This window comes from Urocitellus parryii, chromosome 12 (genome assembly GCF_045843805.1).
Source record: "Urocitellus parryii isolate mUroPar1 chromosome 12, mUroPar1.hap1, whole genome shotgun sequence".
NCBI lineage: Eukaryota > Metazoa > Chordata > Mammalia > Rodentia > Sciuridae > Urocitellus > Urocitellus parryii.
The window spans coordinates 71639051-71651251 of record NC_135542.1 but is presented as its reverse complement, the minus strand read 5'-3'; the positions used below and the strand labels follow the sequence as shown (position 1 = coordinate 71651251).

General features: G+C 35.0%; 1 protein-coding gene across 31 annotated transcripts in view; it reads left to right on the top strand.

The window, feature by feature from the left end:
• Window positions 1–12201, top strand: part of Nrxn1 (neurexin 1) — a 1068088-nt gene that overhangs the window by 562714 nt on the left and 493173 nt on the right. For all 31 annotated transcript variants that reach the window (XM_026385712.2, XM_026385711.2, XM_077792122.1 and 28 more), the window contains one exon: window positions 39–158. In XM_026385712.2, coding sequence (XP_026241497.1) covers window positions 39–158 — 120 coding nt within the window. The remainder of the gene's footprint in view (window positions 1–38; window positions 159–12201) is intronic.

The following is a 12201-nucleotide window of genomic DNA, read 5'->3' as shown; positions in this document are numbered from 1 at the left end:
TTTTTAAAAACCCGAGTTTCCTTTGGAATGTTTCGCAGGGCCCAGCACAACCTGCCAAGAGGACTCGTGTTCCAATCAAGGTGTCTGCTTACAGCAGTGGGATGGCTTCAGCTGTGACTGTAGCATGACTTCCTTCAGTGGGCCACTCTGCAATGACCGTGAGTACCACAGTGTACCTTGTCACTCCTAGCTACCATTCCTTATTCAAGGTCTAAAATTGGGAGTCCTTATGTTCTATGCACCTGAGCTCTCATAACCAAGGGAAGCAGTTCTTTCTACAGGAAGGACATTTCCCACATATTAAATTATTATTCTGGGACATCATTAGCTAAGGGCTGTGATGATGATGATTCTTTAGATTTCAAATCTAAAGGTTTATTTATTTTTTTTTTTCATGAGTAACGGTCATGTTGTTCAAAGGAATTTTTTTCATTTCCTATATTTGGTGATTCTCCTCTAGTTTTTGAAACTTCGTAGTGCTTTATATTAAATTGTGTTTAATTTTGTGAGATCATTTCTTCAGGACTGTGATTTTGGTGACTGGCTCCAAGAATTACATTTTTCTCTATTTCTATATCTAAGTCCACTTTTGCCTTCACTTTAAAAACAATGTATTTAATCTTTGTCCTTCAAGTACTCTTCCTTGTTTTTTAGCCCTTCATATTTTCTTCTTTCATCCCTTGATGTAAGAATGACAATGAAATGCAGCATTTGCATTATATCAGATCATACCTGCTAGAGTCTTATCTATATTATAGCAGCCATGGTAGAATTAATTGGTCCTTAGGACAAAGTTTTGCTTCTTAACTTTCACATCATCTTGTTTTAAAGCACTTTATCAAAACGCGAAAAGCATTTCCTAAAACGCATTTCCTTCTGCTGTATTAAAAGAATATCCCTGACAAAGCCTCCTGCTTGCAAAGTAGATTACATGCTTTATGTTATAAATACTACAACTTGCAAAGCTAATGTTCTAGGTTATGGGATAGGGAATGCCATGATTAAAAGTCTGGGGTTTCACAGCAGAGGGTAGACTTGAGTGTGGACTTAAATAATGTCTAGAGTTTGTTCTTTCTGACCTTTATCAATTTGGACTTTATTCATGTCAGTAGATATGTATATAATACCGTCAGAGGTGGAGTCAAACTAAATATCCCATTGAACTGAGTTGTTGCGGCCTAGAAATATGGTTCAACAGTTTCCCATCCAAAATATTGATTATAAATAAGCAAGCAATTAATGCATTACTAAAGAGTAAATTTATACTTGGAAGAAGTCTGCAATGCCCAGGCCATCAGAGATTGAGAACCATCTTTCTCCATTTTACTAGTGTTATCTTCCATCAAATTATAGTAAACTTGAAACAATAAAAATATATTATTTGTATTGCAAACACTGTATTTCTGCAAAACAAATCACACTTATAACCAATAACTCTATTTTGAGTTACATAAATAATTTTAAGCAAAGACTCACTAAGTACCAATATAAGCAAAAAACAAAGAATGTGTAACCCTTATAAATGCTTTAATAACAACATGCATATACATCTCCAGAGCAGTAACTTCCTGCATTTGTCCCTGTCCCATAGAAAATGACATAGTTATTTTCCAGGAGGACCAGAAGACTGAAATTCTGTTGACTTTATTATGGCAAATTTTTAGTCCTGAATATGATTCTGACAGATGTATGACTACATGTGGTAGTTGAGAGGGCTTTATGGTATGAAAATATTTTTCATTTTGCTAAAGAACATTTTCTGCCAAATTTTTCTTAATCTAGTTTCCATGTTTTACAAAACAGTTGCTATTTGGTTGTGTCAGACTGTGCATCCTCATATACCAGTTAAATATGAAGAATACAATTTTCCGGAAGTATTTGTTGGGCTTTTCCTAAAAGAACATCAAGATCCAACCTTGAGTATCATCCTGTCCAAATTGCTTTTTACAGAAAACTATTTGTATACTGCTCTTGGGTGATAGTAGTAATGATCACAATGATAAAGCTATTTGTTATTTTCTTGCAAATAGGTAAATGTCATTCAATAAATATGTCTTCTGATATGCCTCTTGCACAAATCAGCATTAAAATTGCTTTGGAGAGGTCTCGGAATGCATGCATTTTGATTAAATCATTAGCTCGTACTGGGTTTTCTGGAAATGGGAAATGATTCCATGATTCTCATCTTGGATTTTCTGGTGATTAGGCTATGTAAGCAAAAATCAATATTAAAAGTAATATTTTTATATCGATTATAATTAGTAGAAGGTACAATAGTAATTGTTACTTTGAAGACATGTATGTTGAAGCTTGAAGTATTTTGCCACATTTTCCTCACTTTTTAAATTAGTCCAAATACATCTTATGTCTACATCTCACTGTTTCTCTATAAGATGCACAAATAGAATTAATGTGATTGAATTGTATCAAACTCCTTTTCTGTATAGAGAGTGACATTTCTTATTTATAATAAAGCCATTTAGGGCATTTTGTTTATTAATGAAGTTATATCTCTAATGTAGTTTATAATTCATAATTTTGGGATTATAGCCTTCAACTTCATAGGAAACAACAACAACAACAACAGAAAAGGAAATAGGAACAAATATTTTTAATATGGGAAAGAAAACACCACATTAAACATGAGAACCTTTCTCCAAAATGCAAGTTCTAAATGTCATCTATCTGATAATTCCCAAGGAATGGATTATAGTAACTAGAAATTTTTATTTATATTAGCCTGGAGATACAATTAACAATGGGAAGATGGGAATACTTTATAGTATGCAAGTGTAATCTTGGATAAATCATAATAATTAATTGAACTGAAAAGAAGTTTTCAAGAAAGAGGCACTTGCGCAAAGTGATGCCAAATGCTATTTGGAAGAAATGCATTTGTAAGAAATGCTTTCTTCCATGGAAATTTGCCACCTGAGTGACCCACACATTAACCAAAATGGTGTGTGCAGGGCATGTAGTGTAGCATACTCAACACTACCAAATTTCAGATCTGCATGTCATTTTCTCTGGCTTCTTGTAATCCTTTCTTGGTTGTTTCCCCACTTCCCTCCCTCCTACCTCCAATCCATCCTGGACCATTCTCCTAGTTCTGTTCTTCCTTTTCTCCCTGATTGAAAGGTCACTGGTTTCTCCTGATTCTCTCAACCACAGGCATATTCTTCCTCCTCTGACTTCTTTAGGGATATTTTACTATTTGATCAACCATCACTTTCTACTTTATACTTTCTTCTATCTCATCTCCCTATAAGACTATGTACTTCTCCTGAAACAACATTTTTTTTTCCTTTTAAATTTTTTCTTCCTTTTAGCTCATAAGCCCAGTATTTTGTATAGCATGTTTCATGTAATTGGTGATAAAAGCAACACATTAAACCAATGTAGACTGAATGCATGAACCTTTCAAAACAATTTCTGGGGCATCCTCAGTGGTCAACACTGCTCTCTAGATTCATCAGTCTGGAGTTCATCAACCTTCATGTTCTGACCCTGGCCTTCATTTTCATACTTGTCTATTGCAGATCCTTGTCCATATGGTGTGTTACTGCCAATTTACTTACTCATGGCTTTTTGTACAGCATTACACTTTCCAATTTCCTCAGTGTTACATATGCTAATCTCTCCACCTGGGGAGTGCTCTCATTCCACCTGGATTGCATTCTTTTCACTATCTCTGCTTGAAAGAATATCATTTCCTTTTCAACTTCCACTTAAACTATTTTATCCCATGGAAATTTCTTTAGTTCTCTGAGTTGGGCGTTACCTTTTCTTCTTTGGAAATCTTAGGGCAATAGTGTGTCACACATATTATTTTATGTTGTAAATATTTGTGAACTTTCTCTTGGATTGATGGTTTATCAAGTGCTTACCATATGTCAGGTCTGTGCTGAATTTACATTCATTATGTAACATCTACACATCACCAATTCATGCTTGCACATCACTCATCATCATCAAATCAGTATGTTATTCAGTAATTCTTTTCTGCTTTTTCCCATTGGTCCAGAATAGAATATAACCATATTAGCTAATTTAATGTCAGGTTGGAGAAGATGAATATGGCTATGATCACATGGAAAATAGCGAACATAATAACATTGTCACATTACATTAGAATGGAAATGTAGTGTGCCAAATTACAGTTCAGCTGCAAGGATGTCTGTTACCATAAGGGAATAATACATCATAATGCTGTTCTTTTGGTGCTATAACTTAGGAGGGTGTGGGCTCTGCTAATAAAAAGACTATTTTCAGAATTCTAAACTTGGACAAGGGAAAATCTGATACAAATTCATTATGATGAGAATTACAAATATTCACAGAAGCAAGGATAAAATACATTTGACTTTTTTTTTTTTACCATGGCATTTATAAATATCTTAAGCTTTGTTTCTTATCTTCTTTTATTGTTTGGAAAAAGAATCAAATATTCAAAGTAATGGAAGTGAATCATAATATATGTGAAAAAAGTATATCCAAGTAATAACATAATAAATTTCTCTCCCTCCTTGAGCTACCAATAGCATTAAGTTTTGGACTGACTTGCTGTTCGAACCATATAGGGCTAAATTCACAATTAGCTATGTCCATAGACAGATACTTATTGTAATTGTAATGAGTCTTATTAACCTCGAATCACTCAAGCATTTCTAAATGATGGTCCTTAAGCTTTTTAAAGCAATTTATAAGCAATATTTACTGATAATACCTCTGAGAATCTATCTGTGGGGAACAGGGTCAGATCTGTCTCAGGTTAAACTATAAAGGATTAAAACATTGTTCATAGCCAGCCAGAAAATGCAACAAAAGACAGAAAAGAAAGCATAATACATGGCAGAGAAATGTAATACATAACAGAAGTGCAATCTTCTCCTATTTTATATAAATTTATTTTTGTTCTTCTTATTGGTAATAGACATCATAAAAATAGATACATGAAAGGAACTGTTGGTATTTTCATATTGCACTCAGGCAGCTAGATCATAGTATAGACTATGTTTATGTAAGAAGTGGGAAGAAAAATCTCAAAACAGTAGAACAGAGCTTTGCTTCATTTCAATTATCTAGATCAGTTCGCTGCCTTGTGCAACAGCTGTGCCATCCATAACTCTAAGTCACCTTTTACCTTATGTATATGCTGCCATTTTGGCTCTCAGAAATCGCTGTCATATATAAGTTAAAAGAAAAAAAAAGAACAAAAGTAGGATATTGATATTTTTACAAAAGAAGATTATTTGCTCAATGAAACAGGAAAGTTGAGAATTATGAAGACCTATCTACATTAAAAAAAAAAAAAGAAGAAATCAAGGAGAAAGGATTACTGGGGATGTTTTCTTTACCTGCTTGTGTCCTCTATTTTTTTCTGACTTGATGAAAACTCTGACCATGTTGGACCTTAATTTGGCTCTTGTGCTAGTCCTCTTTTTCACAAATCTTAGGTAAACACGAAGCTGGCCTTCCCTTTTGCATTACTGTGGTGAATATTATCCATCTCAACTAACCAGGGCTACAGTGAAAAAAAGTTTTGCCAATCACTTTGGTTAACTATCCTGAAGGGGTGACTGTGGTTCTAATTTTCACAGATACTATTTCAAATGGATCTATGACCACAGTCTCCCTCTGGATACTTTTGTTTCTGTGTGAGTACATTTTGCCAAGATCTGTCACTTTGCCTCCTATCCATAACAATACTGCAGGTGCAGAATCCAGGCTAGGGTGGAGATACAGCCTTAATCATAGGTACTGATTTCTGAAACTTCATGCCTTAGGTTTACTTTTGCTTTTAATGTGGATTTTATGAAGGTTTGGTGAACAAAATGAAGAGAAATCATGATGAATTATCAGAATTCTGCATGATATTAAATATGTATAAATAATAAATAACTTAATATCCATTTGTTAAGAAGATATGTGAAGAAAATAATTTGTAAAATACTTCCCCCACTTGATGGAATCAAATTATCATGTTTTTTTCCCCTTAAGAAGAAGTATAAGATTAAACATAATTAGTTTGAACTTTATGAAATATTTTATTTGAAAAGAATATAATTTTGATTGGATTTAAAAGGAAGGTTGAATCTGGCATAGATGGTTTATATACTTCTCTTGTGCACAAGAACTATAAAAATTTTTTATGTAGATCATATCGACCTTGTTTGCTGTTTAAAAACAGGATTAATATGTATGACATGCATGCTGTTTATATTCTATAAGTTTCACATTTTTCATTTTCAAAAAAACCTTATTTTAATGTAAAAAATGAGAATATTGAGAAATAATTTTAAGTAACTTTGGGGGGGGGGTCAAAATGGCTGATTATTGGCACAAACAGAATTGGAATGTAAGTCTATCTCTAAAAGCATATTCTACTTTCCACCCATAGTCCATCCAAAAAGAAATACCTTCAATGTCAGTGCTTTGGAAGTTCCCTAGCAGAAAAATTCCACAGAGAAGTTAATAATAAGCAGAATCTAACGCTGCAATATATTCTTATGCTCTTCTGATTCTTTAATTCTTAGATTTAATTTTAAGCACTGTGCTGCCTGAAACACATTCTTCCCCTCAACTATTTCGTTGCCACTTCTAAAGAGGAGCTAAAAATTCAAGGTGAGCTGTCGAAGCACACTGTCACTAACTTGCAGTTCTATTATAAAAAGGTACTGATTAAGAAAGAGAGAAGGGAATTTTCTGTGATTTTTCTGTGACAGCCTTTCAAAAATAATAATTTAATATTCGATCATGAAATCAGGCAAAATATTACCTAAAGTTCCTTTGCTTAAATCAGATCCACAATGTATTTTTATGATGGGAAACGGGCAGCTCAGATTCAGTGCCATGCTGAACAATGAATGTGTTCCAAGTGTTTCATTATGTTAATTACCTTTCAGCTTTTCCTTTATTCAGTTGTGGGAGCAGAAAGAAAATAAATCCACATCAGAGGTTAGCAGTGTGGTCCTTGAAGGTCTTTGGAAGATATATAAGAGAAACATAAGAGAATGCATGAAGCCCAGGGCATGAAAAATTACTACGGAGATTAACAGTAATGACCATGGGCCCTTCATATTTGTAGAGAAGGGAAAGAAAGCTCTCAAGAAATGTAGAGTCCAGGAAAAGGTCAAGATAAAAATAACGTTGTGCTTGCATTAAGGGATAATTCACATCATAAGGGAAAAAATGTTACTGTGAAGAAGATGCCTCTTGTCCAGTGATCCTTTTTTTTTTCCCTTCTGAACAAAGCATTCTGTGTCTTTAATGAGATTTACTGCAGCAATTAAAAAGGGTAGAATTCTTTTATGGGGAGGAATTACAGTCTTCTCTCCAGCTCTGTGCTGTTATACGTTTTTACCTCTCTGGTAGCATTCAACAGCAGCATAAAATACAAGAATGATCTGTTAGCTCTGGGTGTTATGGAGTGTATGATTTTAATGACTCTAATGATCTAAATTCACATCTTTCAGAAAATGACCTAGAGAGTGTGAGGCTTCATCTCCCCAGGATTGGGTGAGATTGGGAGGTACAAAGGCATTTCTTAACTTGAAATAATTTCAGAATGGAGCAAGTTTCATAAAAGGATCAGCTGATAAAGAAAGATGTTTTTTAAAAAAAAATGGGTCGTGAACAAGGAGGAGGCTGCATTTGAAGGAGACGGTGGAAACTGTTCGCGTAGGTGTGAATGCTTCTTATAAATATATAACATATGACCCTTTAAGAAGACAAACAGATGGAATATGTAGCAGAAAATAAAGAATATATTTTGCTTGGTTTCTCCAAGAGAGTGGTGCACTGTGTATTTTGATATTTGGCAGTCCTACTGTTGGAAGTATTCAAGGCCTCATCTGGATTCCAATAGCTCAGGACAATGCTGACACTGTGAATACTGCTGGGTAAAAACAGGCTATTGAATTCTCCAGACTATGACACAATGCCCAGTATACCAGCCATGTTTACACACAAAGTTTTTTTTTTTTTTTTTTTGTACTGGGGATTGAATCCAGGAGTGCTTTGCCTCTGAGGCCATCCCCAGCCATTTTTGTTTTTTAGTTTGAGAGACAGGGTCTTGCTAAGTTGCTTAGGGTCTTGCTAAACTGTTGAGACTGGGCTCAAACTTGCAAACTTTCTGCCTCAGCCTCCTGAGTTGCTGGGATTATATGCATATGGCACTGTGACCAGCTGTACACCAAGTCTTTGATGGTCACTTGAATGTACAACTTGAAGGAATCCAAAACTGAGGATCCAGATTTATGTAATCATTGCACAGTTGGAGCATTGCTGAAACTGTGGGGTCCATGTTGATGGCATCAATCATGAATCTGCTCTCCTAGGCCCTATTCAGGGGAAGTGTCCCATTTTGCTAAATTAAAAACAGGAAAGTGTCAGAGAAATACCATTTCCTCTCAGCCGCAGGAGACATCACAGAAGTAATTAAACTGGATTTGGTGTGTCAGGCACATTCCTTTTATTGACAGTGACAATAATTCTGTAAATCAAAACCTGGAAGCATTTTCAGTGTTGTTGAAGTGCTAAAGATAAAACCTAAGGTTCTTAAAATTAAATCTCATGGAACTAAAAGTGATCTATGGCATGCAGTAAGAGAGGCTGCTGCCTGAGTCGTGAATGCAACTTGTCTTCTGAAATTCAGAGCCAGCAAGCAAAATGATGATGATTATAATTTTTGTTTTTAGTTTAGTCCCTGAAAGCTATGGCAACATAAAGCCAAATGGAGTAGTTCTTTGTACCAGCTCTCATGTATGGTTTTAAGATCACCTGAAAACTCCTCCCCTTGCTACCCCAGTATTTCCTTTTCTAATCGTGTCAGTAGGTCTTACTGATCCTCATTTCCTTGGCTTCATGCTTGGTCCTTCATGCTTTCATTCAACATTTATGTTCTCCATCATGTTATTCAACAAATGCGCCTCCACAGCATGTTTTTCTTTACATGTTCTGGCATCAACTTATATGATATAGGCATGTGTAGAACACACTGATGTACTCATGGAGTGTTCGTGTGGTTTTGTCTCTGCCAAATGACCCCCTCCTCTGGACTGTCCTTCACCACCCCTACTTCTACTCTGCCTAAGGAAATGCACCCCGTGCAGATAACCTAGTTCAGGTCAACTTTACCCGAATAGGACAGTCTTTGCTCTTGGGTGATTTCTTCTGCTTTGGAGGCCAAACATGTACTGTTAAAAGGTGTCAACCTGTGTACGACTTTTTTTTCACTACATTTTACATCCAGTTCTTCTGTTTTTGACAATATTTCTTACAGTGCCTAGCCCATGTCAAATGCTTGGTAATATTTGAAGACTAGTGTCTCAAAGCCTCCATTAGTTAACTGTGTACACACGTGTGTGTATGTGTGTGTGTGTGTGTGTGTGTGTGTAGTGTTTTTCCCTGCCTATTCTTACCCTTTATTTAAAAATATATATACATACCATGTAACATCTGGCAGGAATAATTTATTATGATGTATCATATTACTATAAATGCATTTTTCATTATCTTTATTCTTGCTAGTAAAGACCCAGTGATTCGAGTTATATATAGCTAAGAAGTACTTTGAGTAATGTGTGTGTGTGTGTGCATGTGTGCGAGCACATGCATACACACTGTGAAAGATGATGGGTTTAGAAAACATCAATTTCTCTGTTCTTCAATTCCACTGAAGTCGTGCTTTATATATTATCACATTAAATTTGACAAATGCTAGGACCTTTTGTCATTTCAAGATAACTACTTTTTGTTCACTTTACTTTTTACTCACTAATTAGCTGATACCTGCAGGAATAATCACATCATTATGAAATGCTACACTGCCTATTTGATTTTTTTATATGCACTTTAAGATTTTGCAATATTTCAGTGTTTTTCTGGCAGTAACATCATATCTCTGGGGAAAATGATACTGTTTCTCTAATAATAGTGTATCACTGTGTGCCTGGCTTTAGTGCACCAATGTCCTTGAAGAATTCTCTAAGTGTTCCCTTTGCAAAAGCTATACAAGGGCCAACTATCCACTTGGTGTTGTACAGATGAAATTAAAAATATTGGTGTTTAGCTTTCTATATGAAATATGCAAAGGATGTCATTTTTTATGCACAATTGTCCCAAGACCAAGATGCTCACTTTGCCTAATTGCTTGGATTTGGTATTTTGGGGGATTATATGGGAAATCATCCTTAAACAATGATGACTATTTCCTACCTTCCAGTCTACCTACATGATAACCTGTCTGCTGAGACCATAGTGAAAGCATCAGAAATAGAACTTGTTTGGTTGTTGGAAGGATTGAGAAAAAAAATAAAGTTTTAAATATAAATTGCTAGAAGTAGAATATCTGAAGAAAAAAAAAAGAAGTTAAGAAGTTGACCTACCTCAGTAGTATCAGTAGTTCCCAAACTGTAATACCTGTATCAGCATTGTCGGTATAATCTGTGAATCTGTTACAAATTCATATTCTCAGGTTTCAGCCCAGAACTCTTGAGCTAGAAATTTTAGGAATGGGATCTGCTTTTCTTAGTTCTATGCTTTCCAGATAAGAAAAGCCTTTTTTTAATAGAATAAAATAAAATAAATTCTCCCTAAGAAATTTTTTATGACTAAAACGTGACTTCACTTCTGAGGGTTTCAATAAACTCTTGAGTGTTTCATACATGGTAATATGAAAAAAAATACAAATTTCCATTCTGATTATCAGCCTCCTCCGTTGGAGGGCAATCTTGAGAAAGTTTGAAGAGTTTCCATTCATACCAGTCATGTTGTGAAAAATCTAGTTCAAAACCAATTTTTTCCCCATAGTGTGAGGAGAATCACCAAATCCAATCCCTCTATTCTTATCTTTTTGGATTCTTTGGAGCAATACTCTGATAATTTGTATAGATAGGAAATGAAGTAGTGTTCTTTTCTGTGAGCAAATTTGAACCTAGAAGAAATGAGAGTCCACTGAACCATTGTCAAAAGTGCCAGTCACATAAGACACATTTCAGATGTCATCTGTTTTCATTGCCTAAAAAATTTGCCATCTTCACATACTACTCACTCAATAAATGTGATCCCAACTTACTGATAATTCTCTGGTTTTCCTTCTCATTAGCAAATAATCCATGTCCAATAAGATCTTAATATTTCTTGATTATTTTTAATCACATGTGATTCACATGCAAAGATTTTTTTCAGCCAGGACCTCAGCGTCTAACTTTGAGAAAGTCAGCTAAGCTACAGGGTCCTCATTTTCCCCATTTTATTTTATTTTATTTTGTGGGAGGCACCAGAGATTGACTTCAGAGGCACTGAACCACTGAGCCACATCCTCAGCCCCATTTCTTTGTGTTTTATTTAGAGACAGGGTCCCTTGAGTTTCTTAGTACCGCGCTGTTCCTGAGGCTGGCTTTGAACTTGAAATCATTCTGCTTCAGCCTCTTGAGTCATTGGAATTATAGGCATGTGCCACTCACTGCACTCTGCAGTTTCCCCATTTGAAAAGGAAGAATTTGATTGCTTTGTCTAGAATTCTAAGGGTCTATGACTTTTTGTCACTATATTCTTGTTTTCTTATTTCTGTTCAAACCTCAGACCTATTTTTATTCACGTTTTAAGGCTTTTGTAGGATGCAGGCTACAGCTCAGTCACACCCACTAATCTGAAGCTATATTTTAGCCAAACACCTTTCCTGCCAAATCCTATAAAAAGGAAGGACCAGGAAAAAGCAATCTGATTAATGGGATGTCTTCCTCTTTTTAGAAAGGAAACCTGAATTTACCCTAAAACACAGGGCAAAGACTTCATTCAGTTATTTGTTTCTTTATGTTTGTCCAGATATTTATTTATAGCTCCTCTCAGATATCTATTTCCATCAAATTTATTTTAAGTTGAACATTTTAACCAATGTAGCAATCATAGTTTTGTACTTGCTAAATGTAATTATTATTGGTACTTAAATAATGGGGTTTAATGATTAAAAAGAACAATATAATAGGAATGCAAGATTGTCAGTATGGTCGGGAAAACCATTACTAACTGAATACCTACTATATATGTTAGATGTTTTTTTATATCAGAATTTTTCTTCTTATAACATCCTTGTGTGAAGAAAAGGTGACCCCCATTTTACAAAAGCTATATCCAAGGTGAAGACATGTGCCTCATGTTAATAAGAATTGGAACTCACTTCAAATTGCATGGTCTTCC